The sequence below is a fragment of the Mustela lutreola genome, chromosome 8, assembly GCF_030435805.1.
Source record: "Mustela lutreola isolate mMusLut2 chromosome 8, mMusLut2.pri, whole genome shotgun sequence".
Classification (NCBI taxonomy): Eukaryota; Metazoa; Chordata; class Mammalia; order Carnivora; family Mustelidae; genus Mustela; species Mustela lutreola.
The window spans coordinates 75,318,347-75,344,380 of NC_081297.1; the positions used below are offsets into that span (position 1 = coordinate 75,318,347).

A 26,034-nucleotide genomic window follows, 5' to 3' on the forward strand; every position below is an offset into this window, starting at 1 on the left:
AGAAGGGCAGTTGGTAATTAGGGTGTCCTAGAGGTAAGAGATAAGCTGGTTTTTTAAAGGTATGAAGTCTTCTTAGGTTTCTTGAAGCCATAACATAAGGTCTAGAATGGTTGCAGCTGGGGGGACACTTAATGGTTGAGCTTTGAGGGAATACTCAGGAATCCAAGGGTGACAGTATCCAGTGAAGCCCAGGAAACCCATTTTTGTCTGTCAATCTAGGCTTGAGGGAGCTGCGTAATGGTAGTAATTCTGTTTAGTTCTATTTTTAGTCCATCTGGTGTTAAAGATGGACTAGGAATTTGAAAGCGACAGAACTGAATTGTAATTAATCTTTAGATACTTTGTGTCCTGTGTTGGCTAATTGTTGGAGAAGGTATTTAGTGTCACTGTGAGAGGTCTTTAGGGTAGGGGAACATAAAAATTGTTATATTTTGTAATAGTGTAGAAATTTCAGTTGATATAGATTGCTTGGGGATTAGCTGACCTCTTTTGCTTAATATTGAGGACAGGGCAGATAAATTCCCAGGTATCTAAACCTGAAGACATATTATGAGTCCAGGAACTAGCTGCTCTTCCAGGAACTCTACAAAATGGTGGCAGTTGCAAGATGGAGTCACAGTTGTCAACCTCTCCCTGACCCCTTTTCTTCCTCATTGCCAACTCACCTTAGTAGTCCAATGTCTGTGCATATTTTTATCCTTAGAAGACGGAAAAATCGAAAGTTGAGTTTGCCATAAAAAAGTAGATTCCTACATAAATAAACATCTTAGTACTATAGGTGGTAGTTGATAAAGAAGTTCTTTAGTTGATAAAGAAGGATGGTAAAAAGTGGACATTGCTTAACATTCTCTTTATAAGATTAAAAAAAGCGCTTGATATGTCTTGCTATAATTTGTTCATTGAAATAATTATTTGGAGTTTTAAATGTTCAAGTTTCCTTTTGGTTTTGGTTTTGTTTTACATTATGAGCATGTAAAATATATGTGTATGAAAGAAGTACCCTGTATGTTTTGCTAAGCACTGCAAATCTAGTAAGTTTTTTTTTTTTAGATAAAAAGAGAAAGCAAGAGAGGGGAGGGGTGGAGAGAGAGAAAGAGGGATAGAATCTTTTTTTTTTTTTAAGATTTATTTATTTATTTGACATACAGAGATCACAAGTAGGCACAGAGGCAGGAAGAGAGGAAGGGAAGCAGGCTCCCTGCTGAACAGAGAGCCCAATCTGGGGCTCGATCCCAGGACCCTGGGATCATGACCTGAACCAAAGGCAGAGGCTTTAACCCACGAGCCACCCAGGCACCCCGAGAGAGGGAGAATCTTAAGCAGGCTCCACACCTAGTGTGGAGCCCGACTGGGGGCTCAATCTCACAACCTGGAGATGATGATGTGAACCAAAATCAAGAGTCAAATGCTTAACAGGTGCCCTGCAAATCTTGTAATATTTTGATAGGAGTCTATTAGTAAAGGACATTTCTGAATCTCTTACCAATAAGTCACTTTTATTGATTGTACACATTCTCTCCTTTTGAGGATTTTTAGGGCTAATTAGATCAAATGGGTTTTCTACAATATTTAAAGCAATGATGGTCTTGACTATATCATGCTTCTGTATTTTTCTGCTGTGTACAACCTCCAGGACTTTTTTTTTTTAATCTTACACACTTGCTACTTTAGTACTCTCTAAACTGGAAGAAATACGAGTGCCTTCTTCTGTAAAGAAGTCTGTATATAAATGGAGCCCCAACCTATGAGGTATACTTTGTCTAATCTTGTCTTCCCAAGATTTTAATAAGAATCCATTTTTATATATACTATATAATTAACCTAACTGGACTTAATATTAATTTCTCTATGAGCCTGTATCTAAACAGAACATAAAAATATTATTTAACTATAATATATTATCTTTATATAAAGGTGTATGAAGTAAACATATTTTTTAAATATAATGCAATTATACATTCACCTATTACCATTATTTGTACTATGTATAATATAGTTTCTCATATACTATTTCTTTTGATAATGAAATGCAAATTGACAGACAAAATAATTATTGTATTCTGCATGTGTATTTATGCATCTTTGCTCTTAAGAACTTATTAAGCAGTTGAATGAAAGAATTTAAATTCCGATTTTTATTAATGATAGAATGAGGTGGCTTTATGACACTCCTCATGCTGTATAATGGCAGGCCAAAAAGTTCATGTACCTAAATTTCAGACCTCTGTAATTTTACAGTGTATCTGAAAAATGATGTCATTCAACTAGATTTTCCAACTCTTTTATGGCCTTAATGATACTTATTTTTCAGCATTCTGAAATTATTTATATTCTTACAAAAGACTACCCTATCAACTTACCACACAATGTAATTTGTTACCTCTCCTGTTAACCTCTTCTGACCACTTATGTGTCAGGCCCTGAGCTAAATGACTCATGGGAATTAACTTGACCCATCTCTCCATTGGCCTCTTTCGCTTTGTGCTCACCCATTTTCTCCTTCTCCTTTCTGTCATGAGTAATATTTTCATCAATAATTTTCTCTTTTTCCAAAAATAATGAAAAAGAAGCTCATTTGGTTAATTCTAGTCTTTATGTATGTAATATTTACCATTTAGCTGGTGCCAGTCAAAAATACAGTTTAAAAAAAAATATATATATATAGTAATTTAGATAGCCTCTCATGCAGAGTATCTATTAATTTTATTATTAGGTATTTATGAAGATTTAAAGTTTAATTAACTGTGAGTTATGGAGATTGATTAAGATAATTACTTCATACGATACTTGACAGGTTCTGGTTAAAGAAGTGAAGAGTAGAGTTTCATGTTCCTATCTTTCTTAAAAATCTCCATTGGTAATAAAAATAACATTATAGCAATTTGAAAAGAGAATATCAGTATGAAAACAAGGTGGAAGTGTAGGTACAAACATCTAATCTAAATATATCAGAACAGTATTTTTATTTTTCTTGGTAGATTTTCTGTCAATTTTTTTTTTCACCTGTTTAGACATTGTAACATTTTGGGCTCTCTGCCCTTGCTACTAAGAAATCTCAACCTGGTGTTGGGTATGAAGGAAGACACGTATTGCATGGAGCAGGTGTTATACACAAACAATGAATCATGGAACTCTACATCAAAAACTAATGATGTACTCTAGAGTGACTAACATAACACACACACACACAAACAAAAGAAATCTCAACCTCCAGGTGGATAAATGCACTACAGTGGTAGAAAATCATCAAAAAAAATGATTATACAAAATTTCTGAATAATAGCAAAATAGAATATAATCTGCTCTTATTTCAAATTAGAATTAATTGTAATAATTGACAATAATTATGTATAGTTTCCATAAATGGCTACTGACTCTTGTGAAAAACAGCAATCAGAATTCCTGGTCTCTTAAAACTTAAAAAATTCTGAAAACTCTTAAAACACCTTGGTTATACTTCGTATTCTTCATTGTTTTTTTTTTTTTTCAAACATAATAAAATACTTTTATCTTATTTTATTAGTGGTTTATATTGACATTTGGGGGAAAGAAGTGTTATGTCTCCAATTTTTAAACATAAAAATCTTTGAATTTCACATTATAAACATAAAATGTGAAATTATACATTATAAATAAAATGTGAAAAAGAAGAGTTAGGCAAAGAGAACATAATTTATGCTAGGTCCTCTGTAATCGTATCTTCTAGAGATAATCATAGTTACCTGTTTGTTTATTCTGAAACACACAATGATTTTTGTAACATTGGGATCACACTGTATACAGTGTTGCATAATATATAGTTTGCTAATTTAATAAATGGTATAAGGCATTGTCAATTTTTACCTGTGAGACCTCTATTTATTAGCTGTTGTGATATCTTTTGTAAAAGCTCATATCTTTGGAAACCTAGGTTTCAGCAACTTTTTTTTTTTTTTTTTTTTTTTTGCTTTTCTTCTGCTTCTTCTTCCCCTAGTTCCATCTTAAAGACCTGAGTATTTTTAAGTGAGGACAGAATACAGAAAGGTAGCTGGCAACTATATCTTTTAAGTGTAGTCCACACTTCAGCTAAACTTCCCCAATATTCACATCTTGGTTTTTGATAGAACTCCTCTTCAGCTCACATCTCATGAGACTCTTCTTAATTTAGCCATCAGTTCTTGCTTTTGTCCTGTGATTACGTTGGAGAGGTTCAATGAAATAAGCTGACACTTCAGGCTGCAATCAACCAAGCAACCCAACGTGGTATTTTAGAGGTCCTATTAGTACAGTTGAAGATTTGTGGGATTATCTTATCAAGGTTAGCTTTTCCTGAAGAGATGCTCTACTATATTTCTAATACGTATGGTATTTCAGAAGTGATTGGAGCAAAGTGTTCAATTCCATTTTGTTTTTATAATAAATTGTAGTAACTACTCACTTTTAACCTAAAATACTAAGGTACAAGTATTTGTTGCCCATGTTTGTGGAGTATTTCATTGCTAACTTGGATTAGCACCATTATTGTTAATTTGGCTTCAATTCTGGGACCTATTTACCATATCCTTTCTAATCTAGGAGAAACTATTGTTAACTTACAGTCATGTTGAACCTGAGCTCGCGTAGGTGGAAGTCTTCAAAAAGGGTAAAAAAGTCAACCTGTAAAATATGAGAAGCAGTTGGTACTCTGGACTAGCTCTGGGCTTTCCAAAAAAAGTTAGTTGTGATTTTCCTGCATTCATTTTGTAAAACATTTCCCTTACACTCGAATGTGTGGGAGCATGAGAAAAGAGAAAGGGGGCAACAGGTGACTGATGTGGAATACGTATGACCAGCAGCTTGTGATTAAACTCTTAGAAAGAAATTCTTTTTTTTTTAATTTTAAATTTTTAATTTTTTATAAACATATATTTTTATCCCCAGGGGTACAGGTCTGTGAATCACCAGGTTTACACACTTCACAGCACTCACGGAAGCACATACCCTCCCCAGTGTCCATAACACCACGCCCCTTCTCCCAACTCCCGTCCCCCCAGCAACCCTCAGTTTGTTTTGTGAGATTAAGAGTCACTTATGGTTTGTCTCCCTCCCAATCCCATCTTGTTTCATTGATTCTTCGCCTACCCACTTAAGCCGCCATTTTGCATCACCACTTCCTCATATCAGGGAGATCATATGATAGTTGTCTTTCTCTGCTTGACTTATTTCGCTAAGCATGATATGCTCTAGTTCCATCTACGTTGTCGCAAATGGCAAGATTTCATTTCTTTTGATGGCTGCATAGTATTCCATTGTGTATATATACCACATCTTCTTGATCCATTCATCTGTTGATGGACATCTAGGTTCTTTCCATAGTTTGGCTATTGTGGACATTGCTGCTATAAACATTCAGGTGCACGTGCCCCTTCGGATCGCTACATTTGTATCTTTAGGGTAAATACCCAGTAGTGCAATTGCTGGGTCATAGGGCAGTACTATTTTCAACATTTTGAGGAACCTCCATGCTGTTTTCCAGAGTGGTTGCACCAGCTTGCATTCCCACCAACAGTGTAGGAGGGTTCCCCTTTCTCCGCATCCTCGCCAGCATCTGTCATTTCCTGACTTGTTGATTTTAGCCATTCTGACTGGTGTGAGGTGATATCTCATTGTGGTTTTGATTTGTATTTCCCTGATGCCGAGTGATATGGAGCACTTTTTCATGTGTCTGTTGGCCATCTGGATGTCTTCTTTGCAGAAATGTCTGTTCATGTCCTCTGCCCATTTCTTGATTGGATTATTTGTTCTTTGGGTGTTGAGTTTGCTAAGTTCTTTATAGATTTTGGACACTAGCCCTTTATCTGATATGTCATTTGCAAATATCTTCTCCCATTCTGTCAGTTGTCGTTTGGTTTTGTTAACTGTTTCCTTTGCTGTGCAGAAGCTTTTGATCTTGATAAAATCCCAATAGTTCATTTTTGCCCTTGCTTCCCTTGCCTTTGGCGTTGTTCCTAGGAAGATGTTGCTGCGGCTGAGGTCGAAGAGGTTGCTGCCTGTGTTCTCCTCAAGGATTTTGATGGATTCCTTTCTCACATTGAGGTCCTTCATCCATTTTGAGTCTATTTTTGTGTGTGGTGTAAGGAAATGGTCCAATTTCATTTTTATGCATGTGGCTGTCCAATTTTCCCAACACCATTTATTGAAGAGGCTGTCTTTTTTCCATTGGACATTCTTTCCTGCTTGACATTTGACAAAGTACAGCACCCCTTCCTGATCAAAACTCTTCAAAGTGTAGGGATAGAGGGCACATACCTCAATATTATCAAAGCCATTTATGAAAAACCCACCGCAAATATCATTCTCAATGGAGAAAAACTGAAAGCTTTTCCGCTAAGGTCAGGAACATGGCAGGGATGTCCATTATCACCACTGCTATTCAACATAGTACTAGAAGTCCTAGCCTCAGCAATCAGACAACAAAACAAATTAAAGGCATCCAAATCGGCAAAAAAGAAGTCAAACTATCACTCTTCACAGATGATATGATACTATATGTGGAAAACCCAAAAGACTCCCCTCCAAGATTGCTAGAACTTGTACAGGAATTCAGTAAAGTGTCAGGATAAAAAATCAATGCACAGAAATGTGTTGCATTTCTCTACACCACCAACAAGACAGAAGAAAGAGAAATTAAGGAGTCAATCTCATTTACAATTGCACCCAAAACCATAAGATACCTAAGAATAAACCTAACTAATGAGGCTAAGAATCTATACTCAGAAAACTATAAAATACTCATGAAAGAAATTGAGGAAGACACAAAGAAATGGAAAAATCCTCCATGCTCCTGGATTGGAAGAATAAATATTGTGAAAATGTCTATGCTACCTAAAGCTATCTACACATTTAATGCAATTCCTATCAAAGTACCATCCATCTTTTTCAAAGAAATGGAACAAATAATTCTAAAATTTATATGGAACCAGAAAAGACCTCGAATAGCCAAAGGGATATTGAAAAAGAAAGCCAAAGTTGGTAGATCCCAATTCTGGACTTCAAGCTCTATTACAAAGCTGTCATCATCAAGACAGCATGGTACTGGCACAAAAACAGACACATAGATCAATGGAACAGGATAGAGAGCCCAGAAATAGACCCTCAACTCTGTGGTCAACTAATCTTCGACAAAGTAGGAAAGAATGTCCAATGGAAAAAAGAAAGAAATTCTTCAGTTGCCTTCAGATTTTCATCTCTCTTCTTGTTTCAGCTCACAGAAAAATAATTCAATAGAAAATTATAAAAATGTTGTTATTTGTTTTCCCATGAATCCAAGTAGAAATTATGCAGAGTTAAGAATGAACACATTTAAATACTAAATAAAATTGTTTTCATAGTCCTTTAATATCTTCCCATTCGAAGGAACATTATAGACTAATTTCTAGTATTGGATATTCTGGGCTTCCATTACTGTAGTTGTTATTGATGTAGATATTTACATGAAAATATAACCCTGATTGTTTGTGACACCGTATTGTTAGCTTGTTACTTTTCATTCACAGTCTCAGTTTCTAAAAACACTCTGTTTGGCTGCAATCATCAAGTTTATGGATTCAGGTATACAGTGAGCAGATGAGACAGATGCATCCTAAATCAGCTAAGTTCTAATTTTTATGCAAATATTCTCTGAAATAAAAATCTGATTTTTAGAGCTTTCTCTTTCTCTTTTTTCCTTTTTTTTTTTTGGTTAAGCAGTACCATGCTTTCCCTGGAACATAAGGTGTATTTTATGACTTGAAGTTATAAAGAGCTTTATTTTCTAAATAGAAGAATAGTATCTACAAAGGATGTCTACTGTAGAGTAATAAAAACTGATTGTCCCTGTTGGACTTTTGACCGTGGGGTCATTTTTTAAAAATTACACTCTGTACATTTATCCTAGTGGTTATGTTATTTCTGTTTGCTTATTAAGCAATAATTTTGAATATTAAAAGTCTGATATAATTGGGAACTAAAGGTATTTACTCAGTAATCTTTAATATATGGCCTTGAATACCCAATAACTATTAGTAAGGGCATGTCAGATACAAATGAAGTCATAGGCTGTTCTGAAATCTAAGATTCTACTTTAGAGTAACATTATCATTATTATAATTTTTATTATCTATAAAGTGGGTTTATTGACTTAAGCAGATTTGTAAAATTTTTCTGTATTTTCAATATATCTATAGACTCTACAGATACACTATAAGCATCCCAGGGCAGAATCATAAATATCAATTTGGCTAAGTCCTCTCTGTGTCCTAAGTCTTCATGAAACTCTTTACTCCACCACTAACACAACCAAGAACAAATATCTGTAAAGTTTTACACATCTCTCTAAGTGGCAGATGAAGGGGGGAAACGGATTGCAAATTCTGCATACTGAGTCCCTCTACGTTACCAGAATTTCATGTCAATATGGAACCCTAGTCTGTGCTTTTTATCAGACTATTGAATGTATTAGAAACTTGCAGGACTATGGACTGTCATTTTCTTCCTCTAAAGAAAGCCTGAACTCTCATCCAGCTAATTCCGATGAGCTATAGAAGTCCCTACCACTTATACTGAGTGGTTGCTAGTTTCCTTGGTGTCATTTTAATTTGTTACTTTATATGACTTGTCTTCTCAAAGATACTGGCAATTTTAAAATATTTTTATAAAGTTGGACACCAAGTAGCCACTGAATAAATCCAGATTAATGAGAAAGCCATTTTTAAAAAAGATTTTTTGTTTATTTGACAGAGAGAGACAGCAAAGGACGGAACACAAGCACGGGGAGTGAGAGAGGGAGAAGGGAGAAGCAGGCTTCCCCCTGGGCAGGGAACCTGACTCGGGGTGCTTGGGAGGCTGGATCTCAGGACTCCAGGATCATGACCTGAGCCAAAGGCAGACATTTAATGACTGAACCACCCAGGCGCCCCTATGAGAAAGCCATTTTAAACCTGACTTTCCACCCTTTCCTCCAAATCTCTTAGCATAATGAAACATTATGACAAATAGGACTTTTAAACAAAGAGAGTGACAATTCATTGAATTAGGTAATACACCTTTCTGTCTCTCTCAGAATTTATCATCTTGTGACATTCCTCTTTTCACAATGCATACCACAGTCACCAAATGAAACAGATGAACCATGTTTTCTGGGGGAAGAAAAAATGACTTTCTGTTGCCTCTGCCAGAAATTACCTCCATTTATCTCATATCTGGGTTTGTAGTGTCTTGGAGGAAAGACTAGAATCAAGATTAGATCAAGATTAGAAGCAGGGTACTGGGAGTGCATGGGCGGCTCAGTCGGTTAAGTGTCTGACTTCTGCTCAGGTTCTAGTCCCAACTAGGGTCCTGGGATTGAGCCCTGCAGCAGACTCCCTGCTCAGCAGGAGGTCTGCTTCTCCCTCTGCCTCTGGCCCTCCCCCCCCTCTCGTGTTCTCTCTCTCTCAAGAAAATAAATAAAATGTTTAAAAAAAAAGCAGCAGCGCGGGACTGGTTTTTTTCCCCCTCACATCTTAGCAGAAAGGGACCACAGGAGAGAGGCTAATAGGTGAGTTGCTCTGTGGGAAAGTTCTGGGAAATTAATAGGTAAATATTTGGCCAGAGTCAAGTCAATTGCAAAGAATCAGTTGCTGATAATGGAGGCAGTGCATAGTAGTGAACAAGAATTTGGGTTCTGGCATGAACTGCCTAGTTCAAATCCTACATCTGCCTCTTACTATCATAACTGATTTCCATTTATATGAAATAGGAATAAAATTAATAGTGCCTATAGGCTATGTGGAGTAAATGAGTTAACCCTCAATAAATGCTAGCTACTGTTTTTCTGAGTAATTTGAGTTTGTTTAAAGTTCCATTGTGTCTTATCTCATTTGATCTTATAATGTTGTTGGTGGTAAGTGTCCTAGTTATCAGAGACATGGAGAAAAAAAGATATATTAAAATTTACAAATTCAATAAATGTAATTTTCTTATAGTTCACTTCTCTATGGAGGAATGCCAAGGCATTCCTTCCATTCCAGTCTCAACCCAAACTCCACCCTGATTCAACAACTTTTGAGAAATTATAGATAAAAAAAGTTTATATTCCACTTAAAAGAAGTAAGAAGTCTGAGAGGGGGGAAAAAGGGGGTGGCCTATGTATTATAAGCTAATTTTAAAGGCAAAAGTGCGCTTCTTGATACTGGTTATTTTAAGGATAAGTTGAGTATCAGTAAGTCCTGTTATCAACAAGCTCCGTAAGGATTTCTTTCCCTTAAAAATACTTGAAGTAAGTGCAGCGGTGTTGTAAAATGTTTGCTTTACTTTTATAAAATTGGTGGCTTTATATTAGATAGGTTGCCTCAGGGAGAACATTTTGCCAGAACACACAACACTGTAAGGTATTTTTTTTTTCCTAATCCAATTTCTTATTCGAAAACAGAATATACATGTCTAGGATTTTTTATATGGTTTCTTGTTGTGGCACCCAAGTGTTTTGTATTCATCAAATCAGTGGAGAGCTAAACCCCGCAGCGCTCAATGGGGCTAAATCTAATAAAAACAAAGCCATTCTGCCTTCTATAAATACATTCACGCAGAGTATTATCATATATAAACTACACTCATCTAAACTGATTTAGAAAGGAAACTTTTACAAATATTAAGACTTATAAACTTTGTTTTGGTTAATTCATGATACAAGTTTCTATGCATGTTTAAATGCAAGCTTGAAAAGGCTAGACATGTCCAGATCCATCTTTTTAAGTGTGGTCTTACAGCTGATGTTATTTTTCAGATGACTTTTTTTCAGAGCCATTTATTTCAGTGTCCAGGAAAACTGCATGTAGACTGCATCATCAGAACTAGCACTAATTTAGTGCAAATATTGACAGTCTGTTTTGTATCAGGCAGTTTCTTGGTTATGTTTTCTGATTGGAGTGTGCATTTGCAGCCACATTCTCTCTATAGTAGTTTCTCTCCGGTGGGCAGGTTGTGGTGGAACAGGAGAGTTTTATCACTTAACATTGCTTAGAGTTGCTGGCTTATGGTTATAATAAAATGTAGACTGAGTATTAGAAGAGTGCTTTATTGGTTTTAGGTCATCTAGAGACAACACACTTACTCCTGCCTACGCTGGTTGGGAGTTTATTACCTCATCCTGGACATTCCACTGACCAATACTATGGGGAGAATTAAGGGAAGAGAAATACATGTTCATGCTGAGAGAGAACTGTCTCTCTGACCCAACAGAGGAAAGGATTAATTTGAACCAGGAGGGGATGACATGGATTGCTAAAAAGATCTGTCCTCCAGCATGCAGAATATTTGTTATGAGCAGGTACTTGGGGGTTTTATTTTTATTAATTAGAGGGCTTCTTCAGTGTAACAGTTACCTATGCATTATTTGAGAAAACTAGGGCTTAGAGGCTTGGAAGTTTTGCAGAGGGCTCACAACTAGCTAAGTAGCTAGGGTGGGTTTCCAACTCCAGTATGTAATTCAAAAGTTCAGAATCTTTCTACTAGGGATTATTACCTCTTCAGCCTCTACCTCATTTTATTTATTTTTTTAAAAAATTCTTAATTTTTATTTATTTGACAGAGAGAGAGATCACAAGTAGGCATAAAGAGGAGGAAGCTGGCTCCCTGCTGGGCAGAGAGCCAGATGTGGGGCTCGATCCCAGGACCCTGGGATCATGACCTGAGCTGAAGGCAGAAGCTTAACCCCCTGAGCCACGCAGGTGCCCCTAGCCTCTACCTCATTTTAAATGGGACTGTTGGATAGTGCTTGCATATTTTTTTTTTGTTTGAGATGATGTTTTATTTGTTTATTTTGATATGTCACTTATAAGATATTTTCTAAATCATTGGTTTGAAAAAAGGTTGGTCACCTTGCATACCTTTCTTGATAAGAAGCTCTCGAACTACAAGGCCTTGTGAAGTTGTAATTTGGAACACTCTTATTGTGTTAAAAAAAAAAATACTGAAATCAATCTTCAAAGTCCAGAGAAAGCATGAAGGTTTTGTAATTGATGAAAACTAGATTTAGTAAGGACCAAGAATGTTAGTGTAAATAGTTAAGAACCACATCGTTGGTCTTACTGCTTTTTATTCTGACTTTTAACATTTCACTGACCCATCAGAAATCCAGACTGTTTTTGGAAGGATGGAAAAAAAAACAAGGTAGGGGTCAAAGTGTACAATGACTTCATGCCAAGGGATTTTGTTTGAGGAAGTACCTGGATAACACCTCCCAACAAAGTTAGATCATTTGTGCTGCAGTTTTGGGTTGGGCAGGTTGAGACCTCAGCAGGTGGTGTGAAGGGAAGGAAATCTGACATGGGAGGGTCAGGTTCTCAGAAATAACCTGAAAGTCTGGTAGGTCTAGAAATTTGATCAGCACCGTGCACTGCAGTTTTCAAATAAGTATGCTAGCTTAGATCCCAAAAGTCTAGCATCAGTAATGGTGATAACAAGCATAACAACTGCTTATTGAGTGCCTGTTGAAGGACAGGTGCTTGTCCTTAAAACAACAATCCAAGCAAGGTTTTATTATCTTAAACTTACTATAAAGGAGCTGCAGGGAGGTTCAGTAGCTCTTCCAAGATCACGTTGCAAGTAGGTGAAAGTGTTTATATTTGGATTTGCATTTGTGTAGCTGAAAGCTTTCTATTATTCTAGATCTCACTGCTCACAGTTAATCCTGTGTGTAGTTTATGAGCCTGGGAAGCAGGAATTTTGAAGATGCAGCAAAATTTGGAATCAGGCAATTGTGTTTGAACTACCTTTAAGAAAAAAGAGAAAAGGTAAGCAAGGAAAGGGTTTAAGAGTTAGCCCATGGAAAGCTGGGGGTAGGAAGGACCGGGCTGGATAATGGCGCCTGAAGCAAGTAAACCAGGGATTCAGGATAAATTCCAGAACCAAAGTGAGAACAAGAGCGCATGTCAGTATATCCAGTAAGAAGTGTAGTCTTGGTGCCAGTGTGGCAAGAATAAGAGGAATCTTGGAGCTAAGCGGGCATCACAATTTCAACTAAAGGCTCGAAATTCCAACAGCTAGTGGATCTGAGTCTGAGTTTGTCGAGATTAATTTAAAGAAGGATGGTGACAGTTGGTCTGTCGTACTGATAATGTTCAGTTTATGCAGCTGAACAGAATTTGAAATTGGGAAGAAAGTCAAACAGTCCTTCTGCACACCCCATCACAGTTGTTAGTTCTCAATAATTAATTCGTGGTGACAGCCAGAGCAAAGTTGTCTAAGATGGGATTACTGCGCACGCACATGTGGCTAGGCAGCACGCGTATAGTATTCTTTGACATACAAACTTGTTTTCTACGGATCTTCTCTGCTAGTTAAATCCTCCATCTTGACATCTGATTTGTCATTTATAGCTTTTGGAAAGATGGCAGAGTAAAAGAAGACATTTTCCAAGTATAATTTTAGCAATGCTAGGACATAATGCATCGGGAATTCTCATGAGATGTTACTACTAACTTGTGAAATTTGGCAGGCGTGCCTTTTTTATACACTAGAATATAATACTCCTATCTAGATTTTTTTTTTTTTGAAATTCTGCTCCTCCTCGTCTGCTTTCTAAAATGCAAAATGACAAATAAAGTAACACTTCCTAAGCAGAATGTTTCAAGGATTTAATATGTGATCATTGTATGAATATTCTGCCATCAGTGATCTTATGTGAATTCAGATCTTTTACTTTGACACATCATTGATTTTTTTTTCCCCTCTAACATTAGGCTTTGTGCAATATTAAAGAATGAAAAGGGTAATAGGATTACCGTTGAAAATGTTTTGTTTTGTTTACTTTTATGACACATATCATTTGTCCACATCTACAAGAACTCTGTCATAGCCTAAAGTTATAGTATTGCTAGCAACTTTCTTTAAAACTTTTGTTAGTGGGGCCTCTGGGTGTCTCAGTCAGTTAAGCAGTGACTCTTGATTTCAGCTCAGGTCATGATCTCAGGGTTGGGAGATAAGCCCCATGTAGGGTTCTGCACTGGGTATGGATCCTGCTTCAGATTCTCTCTCTGCCCTACTCCACTCCTGCCCCTGCTTGCGTGTGCACTGTCTCTCTGTCTCTCTGTCTCTCACAAAAAAAAACAAAAACAAAACAGAACAACAACAACAAAAAGACTTATTTGTTAATATTTTCAGAATAACATAGAATGTGACACTTGATAAAGCAAATACACATTATAATATGAATGAAAACTTGGGGATCATGGGAATGAGTAAGCTGTTAGCCACAGTAAATGCACAGTTGAGTTTTAGGTTACACTATTGATGATGAATTCAATGATAAACCTCTGTGGTATTTTTGTCATTGCTTTTAATAGTAGAAAGCTGGAATTGTAAGTTCTAGAGGTTCAGGAATAATTTTTTGCTCCTATTTTCTTACTGCAGTGCTAGGCAATCAGAAAATGCTCAGTAGAGGCACCTCAGTTGGTTAAGCTGCTGCCTTCACCTCAGGTCATGATCCCGGAGTCCCAGGATTGAGTCCGGCATTGGGCTCCCAGCTCTATGGAGAGTCTGCTTCTGCCTCTGACCTTCTCCCCTCTCATGCTCTCTCCCACTCCCTCTCTCTCTCAAATAAATAAATAAAATCTTTAAGACAAAAAAAGATTTTTAAAAAAGATAATCAATACATGTTGAATGTAATTGTTTTAAATGGAAAAACACAAATGGTATGATAAGAACCCCTCTCTTTGATTTTTCCTTCCTTTTTTCTTCCTTTTTTCTTTTTTTCCTGTTTTAAAATGTTCTCTTCTTTTTAATTCTTCATGAGTTTTTGGTACCTAATCTGCTTGGTTTTGTACATTAGGATTTAGCTAGCTAGACATTTTGTTACCTAGAGGTTTCAGTGAGGTAGTTTAATAATAAGTATCTCCTCTTTTTTTAAATTTTTATGTACAGAACAGTTCTTTAGTTGGTAGCCATAACTTTCCCTTATAATTTTGCTAGGCAGAACTTTGGCTTTGAAAGGACCATTGTATCTCTGATTATTGAAATTTTGTATCTGCAACTAATGCTTCTAAGAAGTTGGTGGTTATGCTGCACATCTTAGGCTATCCTGGAGAACATATTAGAAGCAATCATAAAATGAATGCATTGATTCACCCAGTAAATACAGTGAGGTTCCAATATTGGCAAAGGATTGTGCAGACCCCGTTGCAAGAGACAGTTGAATCAAGACAAGGTATCTATCCCTACAGCCTAAGGGAGATTGAACCGAAGAATCAGCTCCTAAATTGACCTTATAATGTGCTAAAACATAGGTTTTTGAAGCCCCGAGTTTACATTTCTAAAGAGGTGTCATTTGGAAAAATTAATATAAAAAGGCATTTGTACTGAAAATTTTGTGATTTATATATGTAACAACATACTTGATACAAGGCCTAATTTGCCCAAGCACAAGAATGTGCCCTGGCATTCTTATCATTAAGGATATTCGTATAGTATCATTTTTATGTTTGTGACATAATAATTACTATCTTTTATTATGTTATTATAGTCAAACAGCTTACAGATATTTAATTATAGAACTAGAGTAGTATGGAGTTTATGAATATGGCCTTGGAGGTTAGATGTGAATTCAAATTTCAATACTGGCATTTATTACTCATGTCAAAACTTAATTAAGTTTTGTGAGCATAGATTTCAGTGTCTATAGAAGGAGAATAATAGTATCTTTAAAAATTATTATGAAGGTAGTTGATAAAAGCTATGTAAAAGCATACTTTATATGCTTATAATATATAATTTATATAATGTGTTACATATATACACATATATAAATATATATAGTATAATATTTCATTTAGTTTTTCTGTAGTTCTTGTTATTGTCATGTGCCAGGCACCTGACCTCTGAGAATTTTGGAAACTTGGCTAATGTCAGTCAGCAACTGAGTTGCTGTAATTCTACCCCTGTTTTTTCAGACTCAAAAGCTGTACCTTTTCTGATACACCTTACCACCCTCTGTTACAGTGGCTTCTTTTCCTCGCAGTAGGATGACGAAGCAATGTGCTGATGGTGACTGTTCTTTTCAGTTCCTCAAAGGGACTGATTATCTCAAAATGTTCTCCCAAATGTCTCATTATATTCTTTTTCTAAGAGTTTTTAACTCCTTTGGTTCATACTGGGTAGTGGTATGCTCCAAATTAGCCTCTATTCTTAGCCTATAAACCTAATTTCTATTGTGAGAAAAAAATTACCTTATAGCTCTAAAGAGAATCTATATTAGATTTTATTAAACATAAAGCACAAAAGGTTGTACATTCCTTAGGGGGAAAAAAAAGGTGTGAGAATTTGTTTCAATATCTGAGTAGTATTTAGGGATTTTAAAACTGAATTTCTAGAGAAAGAAGGAAATATAAATTATACTAAGAGAATTACAAGGGTAATTGCTATAGTACCCATCATTGTTTCATCGTCATCAACACCATGTAAACAGCAGTTCCAAACTATGAAGTGTTAAGTTGTGCAATGTGCCAAAAGTAATTTATTTCTAAAGATAAGGTGATCTATAGTACTCGTGTTTTCAAATGACTTTTTAAATTATTTTTTGAATTAGATGTGATTGCAGGTTATCCCAGTAATCATATCATTGTTGCTTATTTTTGTTTGTTTTTTTGTTTTTTGTTTTTGCCTTTTTTGGTAATAAAGAAGTGGAATTACATATATAGGAGTTGGAGATGTATCCAAATGAGTTTACTTTTTTTGTGCAAATGCCACCTCTTCAGTTTCTATCCTAAAATAAAAAAGAAGATGAAAGAACTAACCCAGTAAAATAATTTTGGGAACCTACCATGTGCTGAAAATTTATATTACATATAGTCAACATCATCTATATAAATAATTATCTATGTCTATAAAGTCACACACACAGGAATGCTGTGAGTACTAGGGATAGATCAGTATCTGAAATACCTCATTTCTGAAGAAAGCAGAAGAAAATCCTGTATGTTCAGTGTTGTGAAAAGAATTAGTTTAAGAAGTGAAATTATTAGAAATGATTTTAGCTGTGCCTCACTTCTAAGGGTATAATGATTCAACAATGACTGCAGAATGGTTAAAAGCAAATTGATAGTAAATGCTGACATTGGAGACTGGCAAATCATTATTTGCTGTTTGACTTCTTTATTATGAGTCCCTCACTTAGTTATTGTGTTCCCAAATAGGAGCACTTTTTATTCCTGATGCTTTCTTATTTTACAGTTGTATGATTGTAAAGATATCCTACCCAGTTTTTACCTTCTAAAACTGCCTATCCTGATGCTATCCAGTGTGTACTGAATATCCCTGTTAATAATAACATTTAGGAAATTTAATGATGTTAAAAATTTGGTAACACAAATGGAAACCAAACTCTTCTATGAGATTGATTACTAATGATTCTTATTTACTTATGTTCTAGAACGCAAATCAATTTCACAGTGGCTATTGATTTTACAGCATCAAATGGTAAGTATAACTATCACTAGTACAAAATACCAGTAATTAATTGAAATATATTTATTTTCATGAGGTTAGATATTTTATTCCTATATTTATATATTTCTGAAGTGTGTCATATAAAATTTAGGTCATTTTTCCTTTCTTTTCACTATTACAAAATAGGTATACAAATAACTAGAAGAAATGGGGAAAAATAGCTAATAGTCCCATTCAAATTTAATAAATATTGAGTTATTATAATTTTTGTTTCAGAAATTTTTTTTTAAAGATTTTATTTATTTATTTGACAGAGACAGATCACAAGTAGGCAGAGAGGCAGGCAGAGAGAGAGAGGAGGAAGCAGGCTCCCTACTGAGCAGAGAGCCCGATGCGGGACTCAATCCCAGGACCCTGAGATCATAACCTGAGCTTAACCCACTGAGCCACCCAGGCGCCCCAGAAATTTTTAAAAGAAAATTGAGATCTAGCTAAGCCCACTGTGTACTTTGGCCCCACTTCTTTGACCCTCCCTTCATCTTTATACATAACTGTAATGCTGAAGTGTGTTGCATTATCTTTATTTTATAGTACTTTTGTGTGTATTAATATACAAAAGTGTAATTAAGATACATATACTTCATGCAGCTCACTTCATTTTTACTAGACTATTTTTAAGAATTACTCATTTTAACACATTTATATTTAATTCTGGGAATTATCATATAATACCTTTTGTGTAGATAGTCATAATTTGTTTATCAAACATTTCAAGAAAGAAAAGATAGTGAACTTTTAAAATTTTATTTTGAAGTAACTTTGTATGATACAAATTTGAATTACTATATACCATAAAAACATGAATCTCATTATTTAATTTTTATCAGAACTTGCCATCAGTTATATTTATCTAGTTGTTTTCCCCCCAAATTACTTATTGTGCTTATGGCTCTTACATTATTTTTCTCTTCACCTCACATTTCTTGCACTTTGAGTCACATTTCATAAAATAATAGCATTTTTAGCTAAGGAAGAATCTTAAAGATTACTTATTCTAACTGTCCTGTTATACAGATGAGGAAACTTGGGTCCAGAAAATCATTTTACTAACTACATCTTGGCTTGTTAATACTAGAGTTAAGAACAGAGGTGAAATTAAAATGTAATTTAACTTACCTTTGGTTACATGTTAAGTATATTCTCCAACACTCTGATTTCAAGTTAATTATTTTTTTAATTTATTTTTTTTTAATTTTAATAAATGTATAATGTATTTTTATCCCCAGGGGTACAGGTCTTGAATCGCCAGGTTTACACACTTCACAGCACTCACCATAGCACATACCCTCCCCAGTGTCCATAACCCCACCCATTCTCCCAACCCCCCTCCCCCCAGCAACCCTCAGTTTGTTTTGTGAGATTAAGAGTCACTTATGGTTTGTCTCCCTCCCAATCCCATCTTGTTTCATTATTCTTCTCCTACCCCCTTAACCCCCCCATGTTGCATCTCCACTTCCTTATATCAGGGAGATCATATGATAGTTGTCTTTCTCCGCTTGACTTATGTCGCTAAGCATGATACCCTCTAGTTCCATCCACATCGTCACAAATGGCAAGATTTCATTTCTTTTGATGGCTGCATAGTATTCCATTGTATATATATACCACCTCTTCTTTATCCATTCATCTGTTGATGGACATCCAGGTTCTTTCCATAGTTTGGCTATTGTGGACATTGCTGCTATAAACATTCGGGTGCATGTGCCCCTTTGGATCACTACGTTTGTATCTCTAAGGCAAATACCCAGTAGTGCAATTGCTGGGTCATAGGGCAGTACTATTTTCAACATTTTGAGGAACCTCCATGCTGTTTTCCAGAGTGGTTGCACCAGCTTTCATTCCCACCAACAGTGTAGGAGAGTTCCCCTTTCTCCGCATCCTCGCCAGCATCTGTCATTTCCTGAACAAGTTAATTATTTTTATTCGTGTATTTTATTCAGTAAAATACGAAACATAGAAATAAAACCTAAAGTCTAAAAACCTAAAGTTTAAAATACTAGCTTTTGTTCACTGATGAATATTAACACAACGACTAGAAGAGCAGGAATCTATGGAATAATAAGACACAGACTTCTGAAACTGACTTAGAAGACACAGACAATCTGAAAAGCCTATAATAAGAGATTGAATTCATAATAAAAAAACTATCCACGAAACTTACTTGGGTCCAGGTCCAGATAAGCTCCACTAGTGAATTCTTCAAATATTTAAAGAGAATTGATATAAATTCTTCACAAATTCTTCCAAGAAATAGTAGAGGAGAGAATACTTCCCAACTCAGTCTATGAGGTTACTATTACCTTGATACCAAAACTATAACAAAGAAAAGAATAACTGAAGATCAGTTTCTTTTATGGATATGAATATAAGAGTCCTCAACAAAACACTACCAATCTGAATCCAGCAACATATAAAGAAAATTACACACTCTGAGGAAGTAAAATTTATCTCAGGAATGCAGGGTTGGCTGAATATTAAAAAATCAAAGAACTTACCATGTCAATAGAAGAAAATGTAAAAATCACATGGTCTTGTCAGTTGGTGTGGAAAAAAGCATTTGGGAAAGTCCAGCACACTTTCAGGATAAAAACATTTAACAAACTAGGAATAGAAGTTTACTTTTTAGCCTTATGAAGGGAAAAATATAAAAAACCCGTACCTAACATAGCTTAATGCATCCAGCCTAAAATGAGAAATAGGGCAAGAATGTCTCCTTTTCCACTTCTATTCAACACTGTACTGGAAGTTGTGGCCCTAGCAATTAGTAAAGAAAAAGAAATTTAAAATATCCAGATTGTAAAGAAGGAAGTTAAATTATTTCTATTTGCAGATGACATAGTCTTATATATAAAAAATCCCAAAGAATTCCCTAAAAATCTATTAAAACTAACAAATACACTTAGCAAGATTGAAGGATAAAATATCAGTATATAAAAGTCGGGTCATTTTCTGTACACTTCCAGTTAACAATCTGAGACTGAAAAAGAAAATTTCATTCACAGAAGTATCAAAAAGAACATAATACTTAGGAATAAATTTAACAAAGTAGTGTAAACTTTATACTCTAAAAATTGTATTCTGAAAAAGATTGAAAGAAATTAAAGATCTAAGTAAGTGGAAAAATATGCCATTTTCATGGATTGGAAAATTCATCTGTTAAGAGGGCAACATTTCTCAAAGCAGTCAGCAGATTCAATGCAATCTCATTCAAAACCTGAAAGGGGTTGCTGGTGTGGAGGGGATGGGAGGGATGGGGTGGCTGGATGATGGACCTTGGGGAGGGTATGTGCTATGGTGAGTGCTGTGAAGTGTGTAAGATTGATGATCCACAGATATGTACCCCTAAAACAAATAACACATTTTATGTTAATAAAAAATAATAAGATAAAATAAAATAGCCTGATAAAACAAAACAAACAAACAACCTGAAAGACCTGTTTTGCATAAATGGATGCCCCAGAAATTCATTTGACACTTGATTCTTAAGTATGATACAAAGACGTAAGCAACAAAACAAAATAAATAAATTGAACTCTGTCAAAATCAAGACCTTTTTATGCTTCATAGAACACTATTAACTAAGTGAAATGACAAACCCCAGAATGTGAGGGAAAATAGTAGCAATTCATATATCTCATGGGGGACTTGTATCCTAGAATGTATAAAGAACCCGTAATTCAATAAAAAGACAATCCAATTTTAAAATGGGCAAAGGATCTGAATAGACATAGCCCCACAGAAGATGTATAAATGATTGATCAGTAAGCACGTGAAAAGATAACTTAGTAAATTTAGGAATCAGGAAATGCAAATCAAGACCATAATGAGATACTATGTCACACCCAGGAGAATGACTATCATCCAAAGATAACAGATGTTGGTGAGGATATGGAAAAATTGGAAGCCTCATGCACTGTGTATGAGAATGTAAAGTGATACAGCCACCTGAGAGAACACATTAGAGATTCCTCAAGTTGCTACACATAGAGTAACTATATGACCCAGCAATTCCACCCCTAGATGTATACACAAGAAAAATTAAAACGTATGTCTATATGAAAACTTGTACACAAAAGATGATAGCAACATAATAGCCATAATTATGGAACAATCCAAATATTCCTCAACTAATAAATGGATTTTAAAATGTAGTACATTCATACAGGAGAATACTGTTCAGCAACAAACGCGAATGAAATATGAAGTACCAATACATGCTATGACATTATTGATCCTTGAAATCATTATGCTAAGTGAAAGAATCTAGTCACAAAATACATCTTGTGTGAATCTAGTTATATGTAATGTCCTGAATAAGCAAATTAATAGAAATGGAAAGATTAATCATCTTTAGGGGTTGGGCTGGATGGAGTGATAAGGGAGGGATAGTGAATAGGTATACAGTTTCTTTTTGAGGTGATAAAAATGTTCTAAAATTGGAGTGATGGTTGTACTTATCTGTGAATATATTAAAAAATCACCGAATTGTACATTTTAAATGGTTAAATTCTAAGTTATGTCTCATTACATCTAAATCAACTTTTTAAAAAGAGTGTAGGCGAGTGTTTTTTTAAATAAAGGCATAATGTACCTCTAAAACAAAAGCAGAGATAAGTTTGATGATATCCAATGTTTAAAATATTATAGAATCCTTAAGTATAGGATTCTAGTTATGAATAAGGGCTGTGGAATCAGATTGCCTAGACTTACATTCTGGTTTTATCAACTTTTACAGTGTGATTAGGGGTAAATTATTTAATCTGAAAATTGGGTATAATAAAGTAGCTATATCATAGGTTTGTTGAAAGGTTAAGAAAGATGTGAAGTGTTTAATACGTGTGTTAGATCCCATGTTATTATAATTATCATGGATATTATTTGGTTCCCAATGTTATCAACTTACTACAAGTTCATTCTTCATAAGCATTGTTGCAGATACAGAGGTGGCACAAACATGGTCCCAGACTCAAGGAATGGACAGTCAATGTGGCAGATTTTTAATTGCCATATTTTGTGGTGCAGAGCATAAGCGTCCTAAAAGTAAGAAAGTAAAGACAATAAGGGTTGGAGTAAGCAAGGAAGGCTTTCTGGAGCAAGTAAAACATAAGCTGGAGGGGAGTAAATTCACTTCAGGAACTGGGTGGCAACTTGAGAGATAGAGATAGGAAGGAAGATACCATGAGTGATACAGTGCAGAGATGGTCTGATGAAGATGCTGGAAAGAGACAGGCAACGTCTTTGCATGGGTGGGATCCAGCGTGCTATGCATGATACACAAAAATGTTTAGACATGCTGTGGTATGAGTGATATTTGTATTTAATTTTAACTTACATTTTTCTTTGTAAAATAGACTTAGTTGCCATATTGCAGTCATTGGGTAAAATTCTTATATTTGAGAGTTACGTTAAACAATGACTTAGTCAAGTAATGATGTTGCTCCCCCATGGCTGCAGTGGGCCTTTTGATCAAGTGCAAAAATTCTAACTTCAGAAGAAAGTGTCATTGCAAAATTGCACCAGATAATTTAAACAGGCAAAGAAGAATTTATTCAGGACTGTTTCCAGAGGTCAAGGCTGTTGCCATATAAGGGGAAAATTGAACCCAATGCCTCCAAAACAAAAGGTGAGAGGGATTTTATGTACTGCCATGATCTAATGGAAGAATGTTAAGGGACATTAGAGGGGACATTGGTCCGTTTGCTTATTAGCACTTATTTAAGTTGGGCTCCCACTTTAGCACTTTCTCCCTAAGTACATTTCAACCGAATGGCTCTCCCGTCCCGAGAAAGAGCGCCCTCTGGGTTGTAGATTTACATCTCAAAGATGGCTGAGAGAGAATTTACAGTTGCAAGTTTTCTAAAGCAAAGGTTCTAAGGAAGGAAGGTCAGGAACCTCTAGTTACGAAAAAAACCTTTCCAAAGTTCAGTCAAATTGAGGGGAATGAATGTTAAGGCCATTTGGTCAGAAGATACTTTTTCAGAAATTTTGTCATGTGGAACTAACCCTTGAATGCTGGTAACCCTTTGGAAATAGAAATGCGTTTATGCAGTGCATTATTTTTAGACCAGAAATGTTCTGTGTATAATTATATGTATTATACACCAAGGGGAGATCGCTCCTTAATTTTGTTTCTCTCTGGATCTCAAGTGCTTATTGTTATTATTTTTTTCTTATCAGAAAAGAACTGTGTGCCCTGAGGCTTTCCTCCTTCGGGCAATGTTTTAATGTAGAATTGAGCTTTATATGCTATTACAAGTTCCATTTAACTTTCCATTTTCACTTAAGAAACTAAATGGACTTTCAAGCAGCCTTTGTGCTGGTAATTAGGGCAACTCAATGTGAATCTCCATGTGTTTGAGTGCTAGCACTTAACATTACTTTCTCTCTCGTATTCATCTCTATTCAAATACAACATCCTTTATAGTATAAGTATATTGAAATTTCAGAACCTTGTGGCTGACCCAGACAGTAATAACAGTTGCAGTTAAACCTTACATTTCTATGGTGCTTTATTATTTTTAATCACTTCCACACACATAATCTCATTTTGTGCTTCTGGTAAACACTGTGTTAGGATTTATTGCAGACATTTTGTAGGTGTTGCCTTGGAAATGGCAAGACTGGACTGGGCTCCTCCTTTAATGTCTAGTTAGATACGCTGAATCATTTTTCAGGTATAGATATTTAATTAGCTTGAATTTGAAAATCACTATGCTTTCCTTTTTAAGTGATTAAATTGAGATATTTCACAAATACTCAATTTATTTTTGTAATAGAACTTCAGGAAGACTTTATAGTTCTCTAATTATAAGCATAAGGGTTCAAGCTAAAGGCGCATGATTTTTTTGAAACAATGATGACTCTAAATTCAATCGAACAAAAGTACTTTAATACTTCTTCTGTAAGTGAGATTCTGGAATAGCCTGTGGCACTGACAATGAGGAATAATTTTTGAAAAAATCTGCATATGCTTTGGCATATCTTTGGAAAGCCTTCTGCATGTCACGTATAATGTAATAAGTATTTCTGTGTTAATCTCCATCCAAAAAGAAATTATTTGACACAGTATGGATGTAGGCAGAAAATATAATTTTAGGTATTTCATTCCGAAATAGGCATCAGGAAAAATGTTTTCCAAAAAACGACATCTTTAGCCTGATCAGTCATATTTGAAATATTTTTTCTGTCATCAGGCAACCCTGCCCAGCCCACTTCTCTCCACTACATGAATCCTTACCAGCTGAACGCCTATGGAATGGCACTGAAAGCAGTGGGAGAAATCGTTCAAGATTACGACAGTGATAAAATGTTCCCAGCTCTAGGCTTTGGTGCAAAACTGCCTCCAGATGGAAGGATATCTCATGAATTTGCTTTGGTAAGCACACATATCAAGGATTTGATCTCCTGAAAAATAATAATTTGTTGGATCTTTTAATATTGGTTCACTACTGTAGTGACTACAGTTCAACACTAGAGTCAATCATGTAGCCATTATGTTCATGATTTGGGGGTTAGGAATTTAAGCAGAATACAATGGGAGATGGTATATTTCTTCAAGATGTCTAGGACCTTACCTAAGATGACTTGATTGGCTAGAGGTGGCTGGAATTATTCAACTAGAAGCATATATCTGGGCTTCATTCTGCTGTGGGTTAGATGACTCAGTACTTCTCCATGTCACGTCTCGGAGGTTAACATGTCCCTTAAGATGACTTCTTTGCTTTTACCTGATGCTTAAAGGTAGGATGACTGAAGTAGCTGGGTTGCCTGGACATCTCTCCCTTTTTCTACCTATAACCTGTCCAACCATGTGGTTATCATGGACCTCATCACAGTATGGCCATGAGTTGGTAGTCAGATTTCATACATGGCAGCCAGCTTCCCCAGAGTAAGTATCCTAGTACTCTAGTAGGCTGAGGCAGAAACTGTAGGGCTCTTTATACTATAGCATTAGAAATCTCAGAAAGCTGTTTTTGCTAATATCTCTTGGTCAAGCAAGTCACTAAGGCCAGCCCAGTTTCCAAGAAACCATCACCTCTCTGTGGGAGGCTATCTCAAAGAATGTGTGCCTGAGGGCGCCTGGGTGGCTTAGTTATTAAGCATCTGCCTTTGGCTTGGGTCATGATCCCAGGGTCCTGGGATCGAGCCCCTCCTCGGGCTCCCTGCTTGGTCTGGAGCCTGCTTCTCCCTCTCCCTCTACTGCCCTGCCTGCTTGTGCTCTCTTGCTTTCTCTGTCAAATAAATAAATAAAATCTTAAAAAAAAAAAAAAAGAATGTGTACCTCTCTTAATCTACCATCTAAGAAAATGGCATTTCTTTTCAAATATAAAGGAATAGTTATGGCTAGAATTATTTTTTAATGTGAAACAGTAATTATGGCTATAGCTATAGCTAATTATGATTTCAGTATAATGGAGTAGATACGACTGGAATAAATAGTCACCTAGTTAATATTTCCTTTATAGAGATCTAGTCCGTATTGTGTCATTTTAGATAAGCAATGTACTACATCCTACCCTCAAAATAAACTCCAGACAGATAATGTTTACAGATCCGGTC

The 26,034-nt window shown here is 35.6% G+C and overlaps 1 protein-coding gene across 2 annotated transcripts in view; it reads left to right on the top strand.

Annotated features, from left to right (window-relative positions):
* The window catches only part of CPNE8 (copine 8), a 215,605-nt gene that overhangs the window by 154,868 nt on the left and 34,703 nt on the right, over positions 1-26,034 (top strand). The window contains exons 1-3 of one of the 2 annotated variants that reach the window (XM_059185659.1): positions 11,229-11,302; positions 17,399-17,445; positions 24,669-24,850. In XM_059185659.1, the coding sequence (XP_059041642.1) occupies positions 11,244-11,302; positions 17,399-17,445; positions 24,669-24,850 (288 nt within the window). In that variant the 5' untranslated portion in view covers positions 11,229-11,243. Of the gene's footprint in view, positions 1-11,228; positions 11,303-17,398; positions 17,446-24,668; positions 24,851-26,034 lie in introns of those variants that run through there. The other variant, XM_059185658.1, reaches the window with a different exon arrangement.